General features: G+C 42.0%; 1 protein-coding gene across 6 annotated transcripts in view; it reads right to left on the bottom strand.

Moving 5' to 3' along the window:
* PDE4B (phosphodiesterase 4B) overlaps positions 1-21,914 on the bottom strand; it is a 540,265-nt gene that overhangs the window by 4,429 nt on the left and 513,922 nt on the right. For 5 of the 6 annotated variants that reach the window (XM_084786194.1, XM_084786195.1, XM_084786196.1 and 2 more), the window contains 8 exons: positions 12,101-12,194; positions 6,809-6,987; positions 5,397-5,495; positions 5,099-5,263; positions 3,263-3,362; positions 1,253-1,407; positions 1,039-1,161; positions 174-356 (listed from right to left, as the gene is read on the bottom strand). In XM_084786194.1, coding sequence (XP_084642320.1) covers positions 174-356; positions 1,039-1,161; positions 1,253-1,407; positions 3,263-3,362; positions 5,099-5,263; positions 5,397-5,495; positions 6,809-6,987; positions 12,101-12,194 — 1,098 coding nt within the window. Of the gene's footprint in view, positions 1-173; positions 357-1,038; positions 1,162-1,252; positions 1,408-3,262; positions 3,363-5,098; positions 5,264-5,396; positions 5,496-6,808; positions 6,988-12,100; positions 12,195-12,824; positions 13,238-21,914 lie in introns of those variants that run through there. The other variant, XM_084786199.1, reaches the window with a different exon arrangement.

Here is a 21,914-nt window from a genome sequence, read left to right as displayed (position 1 = left end):
GCGTATAGCTGCCTCTTTATCATTTCACATGCACGCACGCACGCACGCACGTATGCACGTACGCACGCTCGCGCGCATGCGCTAAAAGAAAGGAATTAACTAGAACTCTCCAGTCCTACCATTGGCAGAGTGCATAGAAACATCGAAACGTCTCAGGGTAGGTAGATAGATACCTGGGACTTTTCCACAGAGGCAGTGTGTTTATCGCACATTGGGCTGATCTCCATCCCCCTCTCCCGTTCTTTGTCTCCCTGTTGGAAAAACTCCTCCATGATGCGATCGGTCCACTGCCGATATAATTCCAAGGACTTGGTGGGGTTGCTCAGGTCTGCACAGTGTACCATGTTGCGAAGGACCTGGAATGATCAAGTTTTGGAAAAATCCCATAAAACTAAGTATAACCATCACCAGAACATCTTACCCCTGTCATCCCGGTACACTTTGTACCAAGAACATTTTAGTTGAATATAATTACAATACACCCATCAAAAGAACAGCATTTCAGTGGTGCTGGCCAGGGTTGGTTATTTACCATTAGAGCTAAAACAGGAAGTGTGTATATTACTCTAGACTGATAGCTTTTTTACGTAAAAACAGGAGGGTGTATTAGAAGTCAAAACTCTGCTAACATTTCTTTCCTTAGTTTGGAAAGAATGCAAAGAATGACCCAAAGTAGTTGCTTTTAGATTTTCCAAGTGGGGAAAAAGACTCCCTGATGGGAATTTGTTTAGCCAAATAGACCTAACAAGCTTCCAGTTGGTGGGATTTTTATTCAAATGTGAGCATTGAGGACCAACAGTCACATATGCCCTAACACAAATTCACATTGCAACTCAATTTTAGAACTAAGTAATTTAATGAGTAGAGTATTATTTATTTCATAAATGAATAGATAAACTCTATTTCCTTAACTTGTTTTAAAAATATGCCCAAAGGTATAGTATTAACCTAGGTCATACAACTGACTAAATTCCTATTTTCTTTTTCTAAATACTGCTTGGTTTTGTTTGGATTGGCTTTGTGTTAAACATTAGATACCTGTATCCGGTCAGTATAATTGTCCAGGAGGAGAACACCCGAGCTTGTCACCTTTTTCGTTTCTACCATCGTTTTGAGGTCTGCCAGGAGGCTCATATGTTTGGACATATCAGTTGCTAACACCTTGGGTAAAAACAGAATTAAAACTCTTAATCAAGTCAGTCTATAAGAGGAAATGGCAAATGTAAGCGAGGAACGCGGGCCGACAGCTTACCATATCAATGACCATTTTCCTGAGTGTCTGGCGTTGTTTCTTGGTAAGATTCTGGAAGATGTCACAGTGTTCCTCTTGTAGCAGTTTGAATCCCACGGCGAGGTGGTGGTTTTCCAACACGGACTCATCGTTGTACATCAAAGCAAGTTCTGAATCTAATAAAGAAAAATGATGACAATAAAAAAAATGTAATAAAATTGTATAATCAAAACACTGGCTTGCTTCAATGTGAAATTTGATCTAGCTCTTTTTAACTTATTTCAGGAGCCATAATCCATATAGGTCATTAATTACTAGGGAAGCAGACCACCAACAAAATGGTCTAGGAGATATTACAACGCAAGTTTTCCCTTTCATTAAAATTCAGTCCTAAGGCACCTTTTCTCTTCCATATGAGATGAAGAATTTGCCATTAGATAAACTGTATTTTCCTCTCAGCTTACAATTTCCTTTAAGTTCTCATGCATTTTGAAAAGGAATGAGATGAAAATGCTGCAACGCATTATCCAATGTATTGAGATTTTTCAAACTCTATTCACTTTCGCAGACACTTCCCAACCTCTGATGATTACAAATTTACATTTTCAAAAAAGATAAAGTGTTGGCATAAAATCTTATTTTACCCCCAAAAATGTAGATTTTGGAGGTTTCTGCAAATATGACAACTAAGCATGAATTAAAAAAAAAAAACCAATGTGGACATTAGATTTTCTGTTTTCTGGGCTTCTATATGAGACATCACAATGCTTAGGCACCCAGACTACAAATTCCACTCTGCTTTTTCTGTATTTTGCCTGACACAGCTTCGTACCCGAGAATATGGTCATCATACTCATTAAATCATGTTTTATCTCAACTCAGAATAACAGCCAAGTGATGCAGTATGTGCCTAGTACACATTAGTGGTCTCGCTCATAGACCATAGTTTTCTCTGAAGTAATTTAAGTCTCCTTGTTCTGATGACTCCATAGCCAAGGGCACAGATTTACAAACATGCTTTATATGTGTCTCAGTTCTGTTGGAAGCTAGATATCCTCAGTGACCCAAACTAGCAGCATGCTAAATTGACTGAACTAACCTATGCGAAAAAGCTTGTCTACAAGTTTATGTTGTTGATTTTTTTTTTAAATAGAAGAACAAGATGTTAACAATGAGACAGAAATCCAGTGTGGCCCAGGATTCGGGGACTCAGAATATCTTGAAGATAATCAGCAGAAGGCCCCCTCTAGCAGAAGCTCAGGCTGCACGTGCAGAAGACTGCCAGCCCTGGATGTCCATCATGATCATAATGGGCTAACCAACGCTACCAAGGGAAAATGTTCTTGGGCGCACAGAGATGGAGCACCACCTGAGACAATGAATGGATTCGGAAGAGCACAAAAATCAAATATTTTGAGTATGATAAAGCTCTGGGGATAGTTTCGCATCCTGAGGCTGGTCAAACCAGGTCATTCCCTCAGCTGCTTGACACCCTGTAGTCAAAGCTGTGTAGTTAGAAGAAAATGTGTGGACCTTCTAATGACCCTTCCTCTTGAAATGTAGAGACCTATGCCAGTATTCCACAGGAAATGTTACTTCTATATGAAAGCTGTTATACTCAGGCTTAGCATCTCTGCCTATGCTCTAGGATAGAGGTACACTCATGGCTTACTATGTTGTGTATGTTAGCATTATAGAAGACTGAGAGCCACTATCACATATCCAAGCTTCCCTAGTCTTGCTGGGCTACTTCAAGTCTCTTATTCTTTCTTTCCATATTGTATTTTTCCAAGCTTTTGAACTTTGCTTTTATGGCTTTCCCCTGACCCTCTCCAAGTTCTCCATGCACTTCAAACACTGTGTTGACAAGCTGGACACAGTATCCAGGAAAGGCCTGAGCAATTTTCATGGGATGGAAGGATGGATTACCTCATTATTGCCCTTGTTATTACCCATAATAAAAACATTAGGAAGGAAAAACTGCAGTGAATCACAGAATGATCTAGAATGACTGTGCAGTGGTGAACTCACTTGTGTTGATGAGAAACTGATTGGAGACTCCAGGATGATCAACATCGTGGATGGCAGCTGCAAAAATGGCAGCCAGGATTTCCAGGTCTGTGAAGACAGCCTGTAGGTTCAAAGGAGCCCGTTAACTCCACATCCAACGTACCTGTCTCACTCTTCAGTCTCATCTGTTTCAAGTACCACATTTCCCTCTTGTTGGGAGAGGCACTGTTGATTTTATATAATAGCTCAGAATGGTGATTTAATAAAGCCTAAGACTCTGTTTACCACCATACAATCTCTGATGTGAGAAGGGTGATTTGCCAGAACTCATGCCATATTGAGCCTGTAGGCTGAGGTTTGGTAGGTCATTAGCACAATGTTGATGATGTGTGTGGATGCCTACAGTTGGTGCTTGGATGTATGGCAGTATGATGCTTAGGTAACAGAGTCTGTGGCAGTCAAAGATGCAAGTCACACCGGCTCTGGGAATGCGGCAGATACTCTTCATACCCAGGCAAGCTAAGTAACTAGGGCTAGAAGAGGTTAAACTCCAGCTTTGGGAGGCAAATGATAAAATATTTGTCAAAGTTTATTTTATAGTGAGGTCACAAACTGTCATATATGCAGTAATTGACCCACACACCCACTGCATGTTTACTATGGGCTAGAGTCAAGAACATGTCTAAGAAACGAAGCTTAATGTCTTATTGCTTTATTTCTTCACACTGTCGGGAAGGCCTCTCTGTCCTCATCCTCCCCTATGCACAGTGGTTTGAATCTAGTGCCTCTTAGGCATGCAATGCGACTGGTTCTTAAGCCTCCTGGAGACACGACTCTTCCATTCATTGAAACGGTAGCTCATTTTCTACCTCTCCCCCAAAGACCAATCCTATCATACGCCAAGCATTCCACACTCCTTTTTTAAAGTCTGTAACACTCATAGTCAACTTATAGCCAAGCAATAGTTATCCATTACACTAGGTAAATAGTGCTACTCCACTTCATGAGTTCAAAAGTAATATTGGGTTTTTTTTTTTCCTTAACTCCATCGAACTTTATCCAGTTGTCTTAGATTTCTTTTCTCAGATCACATGAAAGTCAAGCAAAGAGTTTAGCCTTTCTCCAACTCCCAAACTGAGTCTGCCAAGGGGGTGGGATGAGGCTTGGCCAGTAGGCAGTACATTTTGGAAGTGCCTAGTTACTCACTATTGCCATCTGCCCAGAGGTGGCATGGCTGGGCACACTGCTAACTATGGTAGCCCATGAGAAAGCACGCTCTAGAAGAGTCATGGTCATCTCTGCAGAAGTTTTCGGGAACAATTTCTCTTGGCTTCCTACTTATTAACCCATCTGCTCTTGGTTCTCAGGGACCACTTTGAATTCCTAGGAAAATGAGTCTATGTATGTTTATCCCTAACAGAGACTACACAGAGCATTTCCTATTACATATACGTTATATGTTCTTCAGGGCCTGGGATGAGTACATATTGGCCAATTCAGATGAGCGCACACACTGTATATATACTCTCTCTATACCATCATCAGTAAAGAAGATGCCTTGAGATGTATCGTATCTCTTGCTAGGAATATGGTGAAAACAGATCGCCAATTCATTGTCTGATGATTAAGTAACCTTCAAATGGCAAAGATGGAAAAGGGGTCATCACACTGATACTGGAAAATGAGGGAAGTAGAAGCGTTCCCTATTTTCATAAGAAACCCAAATCGCTGAATGCCCCAGCAGTTCAAGTACTCAGGGTCATTCAAGTGTATCATTTCCATAAATGTATTGTACATTTATGATACTTTTAAAAAGGCTGAATGGGTAAGTATGCAAAACAGATCGTATCTACTCACATCCAACGCTGGCGTAGAAAGGAGAACATGGGTTGACTGGGCCACGTCAGCGGCATGCAGGCTGTTGTGATATGCCACATCAGAGTGGTAATGGTCTTCTAAAGTCATCATGTAGGTTACAAAGGTGTCGGATGAGATTTTGAATGTCTTTAGAAGGTCTCTTTCCTATGTAGTAAAATGGATGAGGGTATGAGTAAGTGAGTGTCCAAAAATGGAGACGTTGTCATAAAAACAACCTGGGGTGTAAAACAACGAGCCGCGCTCCTGACTAAAGCAGTGCTCGCGCCAGCGTTCTCACCTGGAATATGGCATACATGATGCATGTGAGGGGCCGGTTATGTGAGTACCCAGCCACGTTGAAGATGTTAAGGCCCCATTTGTTCAAGTCTTCTAGCTCCTGCAATCAAAATCAGAGATGTTTAAGAATACTAGTTTTTTTTTTTTTTTTTTTTTTTTTTTTTTTTTTTTTGGTAAAATGCTTTAAAAGATTTTCCTTGGGGAAATTGGCCACTGAGTCTCTCGTGTGTCTGTTTAGAGTGTCTGGTCGCATAATTATGAACTGAGAGTGGCGGGATGGAGATTGTCTTCGCCATAAATACAGGTCTCTGTGCATTCTTTTGTTAAGAAACACCCAAGTGTGTTTGTGGTTATAAATTCAGTTGCTGACCTATTTTTGCTAAGCACCCGTCTTCAACTGATGCCGCTTTCAAAGGCAGCTCCAATGAGCACAGGCTGCTGCTGCTCCTGTTCGCTGGTCTCCCCCGCCCCCCTCCTCCCCCTTCTCCCCTCTCCCGCCGTGTCCTTGATGGCCCATCAGCAACAGCTGCATAACTGTGTCTGGGAAATTGTTGCAGCTTTTGCTCATTATCCCTGAAGCCACGTCAGGGACGCTCGGCTGCCGGAGTGTGTAGCACTCAATCCTGACTTAGTGTTAACAGGTCATGAAGCCTGCCTGGTTTGGGTTATGTCTTAGGGCTGATGGGCCACCCACAGACACAGAAGGACCATCATTCAGACCTTTGCCATGGGATTATCCCAAAGACGATCTGCTTGGGGGGAGTAATCTTTGAATAACTGGCCCGAGGCTTGGCCCAATGTTTAATCGACTTTTCTCTGATGGCAGTTTTCAGAAGGACTCCCGGGAAAAAGTTTTGCTCAGAGGACGCTCACTCACTTCAGTCTTTGACTAGGCCGCCAGGACCTTCGCGGCCAGTGTTGGTGCAGCCTCCTACAGGAGTAATGAACCTTCCTCCATTCCTCTACTCCTGGGTTTGGGCTTCATGGTCAGCGCGGTCACTGGCTCTTCATGTTATTGTTAGCCCCGCCAATCAGTGCAGACTTCCCCTTTGTCCTCTGGGATAATGCAGCCCAACCTGCCAGCTTTCCCTGGGACTTTCCCCATGTCCTCCCCAAACAGGATGCTCTGTCCACAAGGGCCTCTCCATTACTGAGCCTGTCCTCAGGACAAAGGGACAGTCTTTTGGTATAGTCAGGTGTTCCAGCAATGGCTACCTGGGCTTCCTCCTCATAAAACTCAATAGCAAAGTATATGTGATCTCTCTTATTTTCTAAGTGGTAGATGGGGTGCGCACGAGTGTGCGTGTGTGCATGTGTGCATGCGTGTGTGTGTGTGTGCGTGTGTGTGTGTGTGTGTGCGGATGTACGTGTACAATAAAGAGCTGCGTGCACACGTGCTCAGCTCATGCTCACCTTGGCTAGATGATCCTCGTTTTCCGTGTTGACTCCGAAGCGCGAGATGCTTGTGTTGTTCAGGCTGGAGCTGTGCATCAGTTTCTTCACTCCACTTATCTGGGTCATGAGCTGCTGCTTCTTCTTCTTCTCCCTGTCCTTCTGGGTGGGAGACGGGATCTCCACATCGTTCTGTTTGTCTGCAACAGAGCAGTGAACATGCTTTTGAGCACACCTGTGCCCGTGAGCACATAGTGGTGCTCAGAACAACGTCAGCCACGTGTAATAGGGTTAGGTTTCATAAAGAACTCTTGTGGCATGGCCTCACTGGATCGGAGGATGGTCCTGTGAAGCAGGTACAAGACATATGTGTGGTTCCATGCTACTGTGAAGGTAAACTGAGGCCCAGAGGAGCAAGTAACTTACTTAAGAAGTGGCAGAGACAAGTCTCAAGCCTTTTATTTTCAAAACAGCCCAGAACTATACTCATATTTTCAAAGTGGAGTGTCAATATTTATAGAGAGATTTTTTTTTCATTAAAATGAGTGACATTATTATGCATAAAATGTTTATCAGTGGATATAGTGGTATAGGCCTGTAATCCCAGCACTGGGGAAGCAGAGGCAGGAGAACAAAGATTCAAAGACCCACGTAAGTAATTGGAGACTAGCCTAGGCTACATGGGGTGCATCTCACAACAAACAACAACAAAAGGCCCATTGTAAAAGAGAGACCCAGTTTAACAAAAGCAAAGTTTATTCTCATTTTATTGTGTTTTTATTCTTTTTTTCTATGTAAAAATTCGTATGGACTCAATCAGACTTGGTTTAAATAAGAACGTATGTGTAAGGAAAAATAAATGATTTCATAATCTTCAAATGATTATTTTAAAGCTTTGGTTCATTACCATTTGAGGTTTGGGAGAAGATTATAAATTGATCTTCATGCTTTGTGCCAATTAATTCTTCTAATAAATAATAAGGCCTCTTATCCACAATAAGCATTTTATCTCCTAATATGTTTATGCTTATTAACTATTGATAAGAATCTCAGGTGATGGTAGAGCTGGTGTTAGTACAGAGAAGTATCTATGTGCATGCAGAATCTTTCTTATATATTGTTATTATCTATTAACTATCAAAAACTGTACTTCATTTTGCAGGGAATCCTGAGTGCATATGATGCTGTCTATGTCCCCTCTGTGCTGTTACTGGGGTGCCTGTGGGTGCAAAAAGGTAACCATTGCTTCCATGGCCGGCCAACTTCTCCCTTGAACTAAATGCCACCTATGTCTGAAATATTTAATGTGGCTCTCAAAAGTACCTGCGTTTATCTCTGCTTGTCACAGTGAAAATCAGTACAGCCACAGCATCCCCATTTGAAAATGGCATGCTTCCAGATGGCATGCTGGGACAGGGATTGCTTTCTGACTCCAGCAGATGATGGCAGCGTATTCATGTGTCCTGCTCAGGGACATCCGCCTGCTTACAGGCCCTGGAGACACTCCATCAAAGCAAACCAAGTGCGGTAAGATAGGGCCGGCTTCATGGCCGGCTTTCCACCTGGCTGTTGGGGAAGCCCACCATTTTCTATCCCCAGCACCCCTGGAAGGCCCCTAGGTGCTCACAAAACCATAAGTTTTTGATTAGAAAATTTTAGTCACTTCAGTTGCTTTTAGATGTTGCCAAACTATTTAGTATCAACTAGCATTGGAGAAATTGCAAACAAACAAAACCAAAAGAAAACAAAACCCAAAAACAACAACAAAATGTATGGGCCCCACCCAACTCTACTAAATACACACATGTAATTCCTCTGCTGCCTGAATGATTTTAACTAGATTTGGAAACAAATAACAGTCCCATACTCATTTCTCAGATGGAGTCAGCAACTTGCCCAAACTCAAAGGGCGACCTAGTTAACAGATATTTATTCTGCAATTATTTTGTGTTTAATAGCCCAGAGAACCCCAGGCCTTGAGGTTCCTGTTAAAAGAAAACCTTTTTCCTGCCACACGGTCTCTGGTGTGGAAACTATCTGCCATTTTAATTTTGAAATTCCCTTTCTCTCTGTCACTTCATCGCTAATAACTACTATATTTTTTTTTCTAAAATGAAAGGTCGCAATAGCTCTTGCTTTTCCCAACTGCACTTTTTCAGATTTTACTTAAAAGGCAGCTGGATTCCCCAGGGCCTCTGCAGATTTAAGCATCTCTGGGGGGACCAGCAGCCTTCCTGGTTTTGGTTAATTAAAGGTTCCCTGCACCAGTGAGTAATTGCGCAGAACAACCACTGTGTCTGGAACACGGCAATAAAGAGGAGCATTATTCACAAGGGCACCAGCGACATTCATGGGTGTTCCCCTGTGCGCACAAGCACTGGAACAAGTGACAGGCTTCCCTATTCGGAATTTCCTCTGGTGAGCCCTTTGCCAGGACTATGGAAACAACCTGAAGCACAGACTCAAAAATGGTGAGAAACCCTCAGTGGATTAGCATTTCTAGGGGTCCAAATGTGGTAGGGACACCATCGGCTACTTCAAAGTAAGCGCGTACGCAATCAAACAAAAAACAAATATGAAAACCGATCTTATCCAAGCACTGTTTTTGGCATAACTTGAGGTGTTTTGTTTGCAATATCTCAGCGTCCTGCAATCATGAAAATTCTAAAATTCTTTTATTCAAACCTTAAAAGTTCTAGCTTTAGAGATGAGATGAAAGAACATTTAAAAAGAAAATTCTTTGTCTGTAAAATATCAACTAGCTTTTAATATAATACTTAAAAATCTTGTTTTATATATGTGGTCTGCATCCACACCTTATACGATAGCAATAATAAGTACCTAGGTTGGTCCATGGCTCACTGTCCGGCCCTCTGCGTCCCAACTGAACGTTGTCTTTTTGGATGGGAAAACACACATGTTTCAGAGATGACTGCTTGAGAAGATGCACTTTCTTTCTGTAGGGCAGGTTTTAACATTCCCTGAGTCTTTCTGGGATATTGTTTTTTAAGTATAACCTCAACTGAGATAATTATCTCATTTTGTTCTGCAATGGTTGCTATTTTCAGAACAAAGCCTTTTGTATACCTAGAAATTGCTAATCCTTCGTTTTCATTTCCAACCATCCTGATTTCTACGGAAAACATTTCCAAAATAGTATCCATGTCACATTGTTAAATGGGAATCTATTCCTTATGCTCTTATGAATTTCTTAAGGATGGTATATAGTATTTGCTCCTAAAAGCCTAGAGAGTTACTGGTTTTGGCTTAGAAATATACTAGCCAGGTGACCTTAGACTGGATCTATTCCTTCATCTCAACTTCAGTTCTGCTTCCTGTAGAATGAGGAATTGTATCCCGGGGGCCCTGAAGTCCGCTGCAGGTGTGGCAGTTTATGAGGTGGCCTTGTGGTCCTCCAGAAATACTCCTTCCCCCTAAGACAGGACTAAGAGCCCCATGGCCTGTGTTTACAGTGCAGAAGCAAGCTTCGATTGTCTGTGCAAATTGCAAGTCTGGTGCTCATTACCGAGGGGTCAAGTTTGTCTCAGGGATGCTGCTGAGCAACTCAGCCCATAAGAGACCACAGACTGTCAAGTTAGAAGGGCTGAGCCTCTCCCGCGGTTCCTACATTTCAGATGAAGCAGCTAGTGCCTCTAGTGTGTTTGCATCTTTTCTGTGTGTTTTTTCTTAAAGAACTCTCCCATTTCCCCATCTAGCCTATTTGTGTTTGCAATGTACACACTCAAGTGCATATACATACATAGTTGCACACACCACCCTTCTAATACTAATAGTGAGAGGGAAGTGTTAATCCACTGAAGACCAGGGATTATAAACTGCAATGCATGAGGAAATAAACTGCGCTGATTTCACTCTTCTCTCCTGTTGTCAATACCTGTCACGTGTCCTGAAAACAGTTCCCAGCTCATGAAAAATAATTGAATGTTTCATGAACCAAGATATGTATCAGAGATGGTGGGGGTGGGGTGCAGGGAGACCTCTGTGTTCAGAGATAACAGGAAAGCCAAGAGAAGAAATGGGTTGGTGCACATGCCTTCTCCAGCCGTCTCTGGAAAACTGAGTATGCATAAAAATTTCTCTCCTTTGTTCTCTGCCATAGATTGTTGCAACTGCATCGGGAGAACAGCAGGTGCTGGAGGACACCCACACATGGCAAGAGTGCGGATGGCCTCTGCCTGCTGATCTGCAGTTTGCTGATCTGCTGGATGTGATCACGGGCTGTAGAGTAATGCTGTACTGAGCTCTGCATGGGCTGCTGCTGCTGAGAAATCTGGTTGATAGGCTGTTAGAAGGAACTGCTTTGGTGGGAAAGAAATGGGACTGATTTTTAAAACAAAGCTGCAAGCAGACTGTGCTCCATAAGACACCAGGGCAAATTCTTATTTAGTAAGGGGCTGTGCTAGGGAAAAAAAAAAGGAAGCTGTGGTGCTTAGCTGTAAGAATAGGTTATTTCCTTGCGGGGGTGGGGGCGTGGAATGGAGCTGCATAAGCAAGGATATTTCAGAGTGAGCAGAATCAGAAATTGGGGGTTCCCATGCATTTTTGAGGTACACACACTGATTCTGCTGACTTCTTTAAAATAGGCAGAATGAATTCATGATATTAAAGTTACCCTTAAGACAATTTAAGGAATTCCTAAGGGTCAAGCAAGACAAGCAAGACATGCAGCCCTGCAAAGCTATGGCCACTGCTATATGTTAAGAACTGTTCACATGACGTCAGAGAACACCAAAAGATCAAAATGAGAAGACAGTGGTCCTGCTTAGAGAAAGCAATGTCTCTTAGACATGACGCCTACCCCCCTCCTCCATATATTCATCCCTAGGAAATAACCTAGCAAGCGGACAGTCAAATTGTTTCCTTAACATACTCTACAGGACTCTGCAGAGGTGGCACATCCTTTACAAAACATCTAAGAGCAAAGCTTTTAGTCTTAAAGCCCAGTTAGTAGAAGAATTGAAAAAAATTTTTTTAGAGATGCTGGTAGAAGAGTTGCTGGGGTGGGTACCGGACCTTGAGCAGCTCTGAGGGTCCTTGTAGGGAGTGGTGCAGTAATATGATTCCATGTAAATGCAAGCAACCCATCCTAACCCGTTCTCCTTATTGGTTATTATCATTTCAAAGACGTTATTTTCTTGCTTATTGTTTTCCTATAGAGACTGGCTTCAGTTCTTATCTTGGGTGGATTCGCTTTCTGTGCTTAACCCCACTCCGCGTTCGCAGGGATGCCCTTGGTAGGTTGTAGGGATTCACCCTGCAGAGGCTCAGCGGGCTTTCCGGTTAGGGCCTTACCTAAGAACGTGTTTGAAATGTATTCAGACACCTGGTTCCCTGATCTGCTCATCTCTGAGAGGTGTGTCAGCTCCCGGTTCAGCATCCTTTTGAACTGTTGATAAAGAGGAGAAAAAGCACCTTAAGTGTCTCAGAAAGAGCAAATGATCGCTGTCTTTCCAACTTTACTTTCTAGGAACCGAGAGACTGTCCAGTCGATTATATTAGGTTAATAAAAACTATGATACGAGTCGTAATGCTCCCCACCATTTGAAATCATTCCAATGTCACTGTAGAAAAAGAAAAAGCAGTTCTTAAAATTGCTTTCTGATTGCTTTTGAAGCTGTAGACTCAGGAAAAGGAATTTTAATTAAAAGCCAAAATAATTTCACTTGAAAATATTGCTACTTTTTTTAAATTAGAAAATCAGAAATATACCCCCCAAAATAATTTGAGGTGATAACATATTCACTGAAAACAGATTAAGTAAAAAGTTTAAGAAAAAAATGGGGGAGCATCCTTTTAAACCAGTGTTGAATAAAAAAAAAAAAAAGATCTGAAACACATTACAGTACAGTAAAATACAATGTAATAAAAGATGTTCTTATTTCATTATAAGAAGCTCCAGTAGGTTAAATGTATTTGCAAATTAAACCCCTGCTCATGCCTTCTACTCCATGGAAAACAGAGGATGTAAAAGGATCACATTCTACCAAAGACACATAACACAATCAGTTTGACCCACCTTAATATAACCCCAAGATACAGATAACAAATAGTTTGCCTCAGGCATGTTGGAAGCTCTTCTTGCCACAATCCACAAATCCCTTTGAAAGAATTCAGTGCTATGAGAGCAATCCCCAGAGATCAGGAAACCCCTGCAGATCCAGTGGTTAAAGAGTCAAAACTTAGAAAAGACAAAGCCTTCCAAATGCGCGGTGTTTCCTAATCCTCGGCAAGCCCATCGTCACTCACGCACGCTCCGTTCACTCCCTGCTTCTTCCCGGGCACAAGAGAGCAACGAAACCAGGTCTTATACGAAGGAGCAAGAAAGAGCCTGTGCGAGTGCGTTCAGACAGCCGGCTTGAAGCACTCCATCTTCAGTTAGGAACAGTCCTGGTGCCCGGAGGGGTTTCCACCATAGATTAGTCCAACTCAGCCCAGAGCAGGGAGCCTTGTTCCCCCCTGGGAGCTGTCTGACTGGGAAACAGCCATCTTTTAAAAAGGAGAAGATGAAAATGGAGGAAGCCCCATGAATATTTAAGTAAACCTGAGGTCCTACCCTCCCCCGTTGCAGCTAGGTGTTCTTTAACCCTCTCTTCCTCTGCAGACAGTCCTCTGCAGATGCAGCCTGGCACAGCGCTCAGCTATTCTAATTGCTTCCAAGTGATGCTACATCTGATTAATTGACTCTGAGCATTTTTTTTAAACTGGAAAAGGTTAGAACTGTATCTGTTTTCTGACTTGGCTTCCAGATTACAAGAATTCCTTTCAACCAGCCTTTGGAACATTATTTGCCCACCAACTGGGTGCTGATGCATTTAGCCCTCTTTTCACAGTGGAATGAATGGGGATGGAATTAATTTATTTGGTTCAAAAAGTACTTCATCTACAATGTGCAATTTTCTGCACCCGGCCAGTTCATTAATATGCTCATTAGATCGTATTCAGCAAATGGATTAAATTCATTTAACCTTTCCATGCAGAATCCTGGGTACATTAGGAAATATGAGATAGCATTTGCTGCACGAAAAACGAATTACTTGGCATTGCGCTTATTTGATATTTTAATGCTGTTACATCTTATAATTCGTGTTAGAAATGCTTCAGAGTTCAATTATTTTAGTTTCATTTTAACAATCAGGACATGCTGAAAATGTCGGGTTTTTTTTTTCCTGGCTCTCTTGCCAGCGGCTTCTTGTCAGCATTACAATACAGGGAGTGGGATGCCCTGCCCAAGCTGGCTCCTCTCCGCCCCCCAGCGCCCCACCACCATCATCTCAACATCCTTATTCCTAGCCTTCCTGGGAGTTCCTGTATTGCATGTTGAAGGATCAGCAAAGCACCATGGCAACAGCCTGAACTTGTAATTGGCTCCCTTTCCTGTGAGGCATTCCCCTTCCAAAAGAGCATCCTGTATCTGACAATAGCTTTACTTCAGGCATCTAAGACTATGGTCAAACCATTGCTTCTCCCAGAGAGCTGCCTTTTGAAGTGAGGCCAGGCCAAATCTGAGGCCCTGCCTGTTGGCTCACAGTACCACACAGTGTCCTCCTCTGAGACACAACCACTCTCTTTCTGGGTAGCCGTGTGTGTGTGTGTGTGTGTGTGTGTGTGTGTGTGTGTGTGTGTGTGTGCGTGTGTGTTCGTGTGTGTTCTCACAAGTAACCCAGCATCTCTGAGTGAATCATTCTTGTTTTGTAGACTTTACATGTTGAACCTCAGTGCAGTTTTGAGCTCCAGGTGAGTTGCACAAGTTCCAAGTTATTTGTTTTTTTAAGATGCAGCTCTGTCACAATGGCCTCTCACCTTCAAGCCATAGAACCAGCACTTAATGAAGACTGGAAAGCTGAACAACACGGGTTTATATGTGCTGATTTTTCTGCTGCCTCTAGCAAACAAACAAACAAACAAGGAAACAAACAAACTTAAACTGTGTAGTAAAGCTTTCTGACATAAAGGCATATAGACAGATGATTTCTTCTGTATTTTCCCCCTGCATGAGACTAAGCCAAATATAATAGCCAGACAGTTACCCTCATTTCGGTTCCTTTGTTATCTCTGAAATATTCGCAAATGTTTTGGAGTCCACTAAGATTGTGTTACCTCAATAAAGTCATTCTGTCATGTCTTCAGCAAACACTGATGGGGTACCTGAAGTGGCCAGGCAAAAGCAGTAGAGAGAAAAAAATAAAAGCAAACAAACGAACAAAAAAGTCCGTCTATGGTTTTAATTGACTTTCTAGTAGAGCAGCTAGGTGTATTAGGACACACGGACTAACCCTCAGTTAACAGTCTGAAGAGGGGAAGGAGGGTTTTGGTTTTTTTTTTTTTTAAGTGGTTTGTTTGGCTGCTGTGTTCAAGAGATCAGAGTAGTTCGATAATGAATTGTATAGGGCAAGACACCGCTCTCCACTCCCTGACCCTATATAGCTTCCCTTTGTCCATAGGATCCTGTTGGGATTCGTGGTCCATCAGTCTGTGTGGTAGAGGGTGGTGGTTTTGAGCCATGGGGCTGAGTTAATGACACGCCTTCTGTATCTTTACAGAAGGGGTCAGTGTACTCATGCAAGTAAACAGAGGGATACCATTGCCCTTATTTTCATGCCTAAATGAATTCTCCTATGATCTTTTTACTAAGGGCAGGCCAATGCATACAGAAAGTAAAGTTTTCCAAAGTCATCCTAAGGTAACCATAAAATACACATGGCGACGAAGTATACAAATAGAGGTCATCCAGGGTCAGAAACCAATCTAGACCCTTTAGACGTTGCTTAGCAACCACCACTGGTTTTCCTCAGCAAGGGAGAGCCCTACCACACTGACTAAGGCAATCATTGCTCTCATCAAAAAAAAAAAAAAAACTTATGAAGGGCCCACTTGTCCCGGTCTCTGAACATCTAAGAAAGGCAGACGTGGTCTTCTAGCAAGACAGAGTCTGATTAGAAATGCTGGCCCTGGGCACTGGACAAACCAAAGACTGGAACTGATAATGTTGAGGTGACAGCTGATGGACGGTTAAGGGGCTCAAGGTGGATGGGTTTTCAGTGTCTGAATCCTGTATGAGAGTTGCTTCTGGAAGGCTATAGGTATACATGACACAGCAGTCAAGCCTGGACTTTGGCTCTCAGTCTTTACGATTGGCCTTGTGACATCACTTCATCTCTCTTCTGTGAAACAAGAATGACACATGAGACTTCTGACCCACCTTTCAAGATTGTGTGATAGATTCTAGGACAGCCTCCTACAGATTGGGAACAGTATTTACTAGCAACTAGCTCCTCTCAGAAACCAAAACCCTTTCTGTACTGCTGAGGTAAATAGGGAGTGGGCGGGGGGGGGGGGGCTGGAGGGGGGAGGAGATGGAGATGCTTCTGTCTGCAAGAATAAAGCAGTGGCGAAGGGAGGGTATCTGTCATGACTCAGAGCTCCGTAGCCTGAGACTCTTGGAGCCTTCCTGTCCATTTACCCAGTTAGCTGTCTCAATATTAAGGCCAAATGGATCCTGAGCGAAACCATGGCCCAATGACTTGCAAGACTGGAAGGGAGTGAACTTAGTTACTTCACCAAATGGCAGCAGAGAATCCACAAACTGGAAGGTGCTATTTCAAAGATAAATGAGTTCCCATGTCTCCTGTACACAGATCCTAGTTTTCTTTAGTAATCTGTCCTCACAAGAAAGCCTTGTTAGAATCTACCTAGGAATAATGTTGCCAAAGGAAATGGCCAATTCCCTTTTCAACACAGACAAACAACATTTGTGAATGAACCCTTAGAACATAACTTCCCCACAAGACCCTGAAGCTGTGACTGCCCAACACTGGCTCTGCAAGCACTGCTGAGGATGTGCAGTTAGATTTTAAAATGAGAAGAGCTATTGCGTATATGTGTGTGTGTGTGTGTGTGTGTGTGTGTGTGTGTGTGTGTGTGTGTATGACTTAATACTACTTTTCTAGAATATTCTTTCTTTGTAAAAATCACTTCTGATTTTTAATGGCTTATCTTTAATGTATTACAAATGATAAGTAAATCTGTGTGTGATGTTGTTTTTATATGTGACTAAATGACTTAATACTACTTTTCTAGAATATTCTTTCTTGATAAAAATCATCTGTGATTTTTTTAATGGCTCATCTTTAATTTTATTTAGTTACCATCCTCCTAGTATTACAAATAATAAGTAAGTCTGTGTGTGATGTTGTTTTTTGTACACCAAATTCAACACAGACTTCTTTTAATGGCGAGAGGCTACTTAGAAAATATTTGAAATTAAATTGTCAGATAACTTCAATTTTTCTTCAGCTTCCGAGCCACTTCTACTAGAGTGATGAAAACATATTGTCATTTTCTATTCTTTGTCAAAAGATGAGCTTAAGACTTGTGCAAAGATCTACAGGCACCATCCTGAGCTCTTAGCAAGTTCAAATACAAGGATGAAGTGGAAGATCTGTGGTAATATTATGTTTCTCTCTCGGGGTGGGGTGGGGCAGCTAAAAGGCAGATGATGGTACAAGGAGCTGGCATCAAGCATGCAAAAGTGCCACTTTTAAACTAATCTGGGTTTGCTAGCAAAGATTCCACATGACTAAAAATATCGCTAAAATAATTGAGAGCTGGTACTCTTTTCTAAATGATAACCTGATGAAGTCAGTAAGAGAAAATTTTAAGGAGGGGAGGGAGGTGCCAAACAGAGGAAGGCAGCCGCAGTCATCGCTCCTGTGGGTGGCCATCTACGTAGGAGCCCAGCTGTGAGACAGGCGCCTTATTGTGTAGGATCTTCCTGTTTTCGCAGTTTGAAACAACTGCCGAAGTCATTAAAGTCACAATGACTTTTTTAGGGACTAGCTTTTGACTCACATTTCATACTCTTGTTAGTCATAACTTTATACGGATTCCCAAGTATCAGAAAAGTGGAGGGGCAGAAAATCCCTCCAGCGGTCACAGAATGCAGAGAGGTAGCAGAGGTGACATAGTCAAGAGGAGGTGACACAGGCAGTATGTACCCTAGGGTAAAACGAATGCAGTTCCTGGGTTTCTGTTTCTTCAGTTGACTGAGATGGTTAATTTCAAAGTTCTTCTTCTTTTTTTTTTTAATCTGACTTTAAAAAGTGGGGGGTGGTAATCTGCAGCATGGATATGGTATAGTTCTTTTAAAAATCCCTTTATGAAACACATAATTTCCACTGTTCTTAACAGCTCAGGTGATCTTGTCCTGCACTTCATCGCTCCCGTCTTTCCATCATCCCTTTAAAACCCCCATGCCCCATTTCTTTAATGACATCTTTGTCTTATTGGAAAGGCATGTGATAAGGCACTGAGTGCATTAATAACTGAATGAATGAAGGAGCTGTGCCCATAACTGTGCCCATTTCGCCAGGGTAGCTCAGCCAGAGAGCAGAGTTCCAAGGTGGGTCATGCCTGCTAACAAGTTCTGCTGTGAGAAAAGTCAGGACTGGGGGCACAGGGGCACAGGGGCACAGGGTTAGGTAATGCTCACTGGCCAAGGGCCGTATCAGAGAGTCTTCTGTTGTGAAGTCAGGATGGAGTAATTTCTCTTCCTAGCTCCCCAGTGATGGAGTGATACAAAATAGGTTGGTACCGGAGGAAACGCAAGCATGAATCTTATCATTAGAATTTTGCAACAAAATGCTGGCATCTCTGATGAACAAAGCCAATCTATTTACTTGCCAGAAGATGAGTATTTGCTCAAGAGACATATGAAAAGTCACATAGGGACAAAACAGTGCTTTCATACAGAGAACTGGAGAGAGAGGAGGGGAGGGGTTGCAGTATACAGTGGTTTCACAAGCTGACCCATGGCCTTGTGCAGCTCTCCTATCTAATCTTTAGGTGTCTCTCCCCACTTAGTCTCCTCACTATTTATTTATTTTCTTTTTCTTTTATTTTATTAATTTATTCAGATTACAACTCAGTAGTTACCCCATCACTTGTATCTTCCCATTCCTCCTATTTATTTTCTTTTTACAATTTCTGAAGTCTTTTCAAGAGAAAATATGACACACGCTGTTTGAATGCTGAAAAGTGACCCTTTTTAATCCTGCAGAAATTCCCATGAGAACCTTCATAGAAACTTCTCATGACCCACACTCCCTCCTAAATTGCTGTAGTGACATGATTAATAGACAAAAAACAAAACAAAACAACACCCCCAAAAAACCTGCAAATGTTTCTAAGAACGAAGACAGTCACAATATTTTATACAACATAACATTCCTAAATTGTGTATAATGTTTATTGTATTATATATTCCGCATATAAAGAATTGCTAGATTCGGTGGATAAAAAATTCAAGATACTCTTTTAAGTTAGAAACTCAGATAAAATTTTTTTGAGTACATGCACATTTCAGGTATTACATTTCCAAGAATCTCACAAGAAGGTGAAAGCCTATGTATACTTTCAGATAATTTTAATTAGTTTTAACGACTGGCACTTCATTTTTGTGTGTGTGTGAAATAAAAGACCATTAACTGTTCTTGGAACTCTACAGTGTCACTTTTATGTACTGTCTTTTGCCTTTAGCCTGCAAAGGTATTTTGGCAGATTTTACGTGCTGGCCTAACAATGAAATACAGCTGACATCCTTAATCAACAAATGACCAAAATCACTGTAGCAACTGAGGAAAAGAAAGAAGGAATCAAGGCTCGGTATTGAGTTATGACTCTTTTATGCTCTGAAACTCATAATATTTAATATGATTTGAAATCTGGCGACTAAGACCTTTTCTTTAAAACATTTCTCAGCTAGAAGCCCTACCACTTATAACATTTAAAAAGTAGAAATATTGAACAAGATGCATGGATCATCAAGTCTAGAGTCCTTTCCAGTGGAAAGCAAAATCTGTGGTTGATGACTTCCAGTTCTTTTGGAGGAAACTACACACAACATCCCCAAACATTCTCATTTTCTTTCTTTCTTTCTTTCTTTCTTTCTTTCTTTCTTTCTTTCTTTCTTTCTTTCTTTCTTTCCTTCCTTCTTTGCTTCTTTCTTTCTTTCTTTTTTCTTCAAGACAGGGTTTCTCTGTGTTGCCTTGGCTGTCCTAGACTCACTTTGTAGAACAGGCTGACCTTGAACTCACAGCAGATCCACCTGCCTCTGCCTCCCAAGTGCTGGGATTAAAGGCGTGCACCACCATGCCCAGCCATTCTCATTTTCGTAGACCATATATATTGGTCAAGGCAAACATTTGACCTCTGGGCTACATCCCCAGGCCTTGTTTGTTTTGTTTGTTTGTTTGTTTTAAGATAGGGTTGTGCAGTGTTGCCTAGAAAGTTCTTGTCTCCATCTTACAAATCCAGGGCCAGTGTGTGCTGCCACACCCAGAAGTCCAGTGCCTTTTAAGAACTGATTCCTACTTTCAGACTCCAACATTGCTTGAGTTATTGTAAATCCCACTCTCATAAAATGTGTACTATTTCTGGGGCTATGCAATTCTGCCATAGCCTGGGTTTGAGATTGCCACTCTACTTTCCTAAGGGGCACCATGGAGCCTGTCATGCATTTAACATTAGCTGTATTGTTTTTACCTGGTGTCTTTCCCATACTTCCTGATCCTGGAGAAAGTGGGAGGCTGCAAAGCTACTTTAAGAATCACTCCTTCTGGATTAACAATTCTCAGGGCCGGAACAGCCCAATAGTCTGTCAAGTTTCAAGGTCACCTATAGGGCCAGTCAAGTAAACTGAAACCCTGAGCTACACAGGCTCATCCATTTCTCTCCTGGAAGCATGCAACTTGCCTCTTTTAGTGTTTTGGTATGCCTAATGTTGGACTAAACACATCCAAATTGAGAAAAAAATCTGCCACAGATAGAAGATGTCAACATATTCCTGAACTCTAAAGGATGAAAATAAGTGTCTCAAGGGATTTTTTTTATCCTATTAGTAGAGACAGCTATATTCTGCATATTGCTTTCCTATGATAGCTATCATACTTGAGAGCAGACGGATGCCCACTTTCACCACAATGTATCCCTACAATTTGTAGGTCTGTTGGGATAGAGGGGCCTTCACAGATGGACACCTAGTTCCTTCACAGAGAAGAGGGTGTGTTCACTGCAGACTTGTCCTTCCAGCAGACTTCAATAACACAAAGGAAGCCCTAAGCCCTACAACACGTGATGCAGAGACGCCTGAGTGTTCTCTTGTGTCTGGAAATAAACTACACTGTGCAAGTCCTTGAGCCCCTCAGAGACCAATGATTTCCACCTTGAAAGTGTTGGGGTGGGGGGATTTGTGTGTGGCATACACTTGTAACCTAGCAGGCATTCTGTGCCATGGGATTTGTGCTTGAAGCTAGGTTTTATTTTTGAATTTTAAATCTGAACTCAGGCCCTTCTTTACTTTGGGCTCATGGCTGAGTGGAAGTTTTTGGTGGATCTTCAGCATGTAAGCTCTTTTTGTGTTGGCAGTAGCTTGCATAACTAACTGCAAGGTTCCCACAATGTATGTGATGCAGTGTCATGTCATGCAAGTTGCGTGATACGTGATTTACTCATACAGGTATAGGCTTGCTGTTTGACATTTAGAACATCCGCCAGGCTAAGCAGTGTAACCAGAAGTGCCAGAAAGATAAATGAAGCATTTACTTCGTTTTTTATTATGAAAACCATAATTTGAAATGGGCTTATACTGAGGTTATGCGATTAAAAAAAACCTGTTTGGAGAAGTCAGCATAGTAACACTGTCAATTGATGCTTCTTTAGTTTAGCCAATTCCTTCTAATTAGGAGACTGGAATTCTTCATTTATTGACCTAAGCTAAGAACAACCACAGGCTGCCTGACATAAGGATATCTGCACTGTGCATGCGTTTGCTTAGATTTGCAAAGTTGAAGTTAACTTGGCAACACATGAATTAGTCGAATACACTGCTGGGGTGAGAAAGGGCTACTGACATCCGCAAAATTTCAGGATGACAATTATGGCCCAATAACAGCAAAACCTTCAGGTGCTGTGCAGCAGATAGAGAGAGCTGTTGATTGACACACACAACACGTGCTCATAAGTCTCACTCCCCACCGCCACTCCAGAGATGAGTATCTCTGCAACATCAGCCATCATGAGGCTCTGAAGGGTTCGATTCAAGTCCATTGGA

The sequence above is a fragment of the Acomys minous genome (genome assembly GCF_964271855.1).
Source record: "Acomys minous genome assembly, chromosome: 6".
Lineage (NCBI taxonomy): Eukaryota > Metazoa > Chordata > Mammalia > Rodentia > Muridae > Acomys > Acomys minous.
The sequence above is the reverse complement of the archived record's forward strand: the minus strand, read 5'-3'. Positions and strand labels throughout refer to the sequence as shown.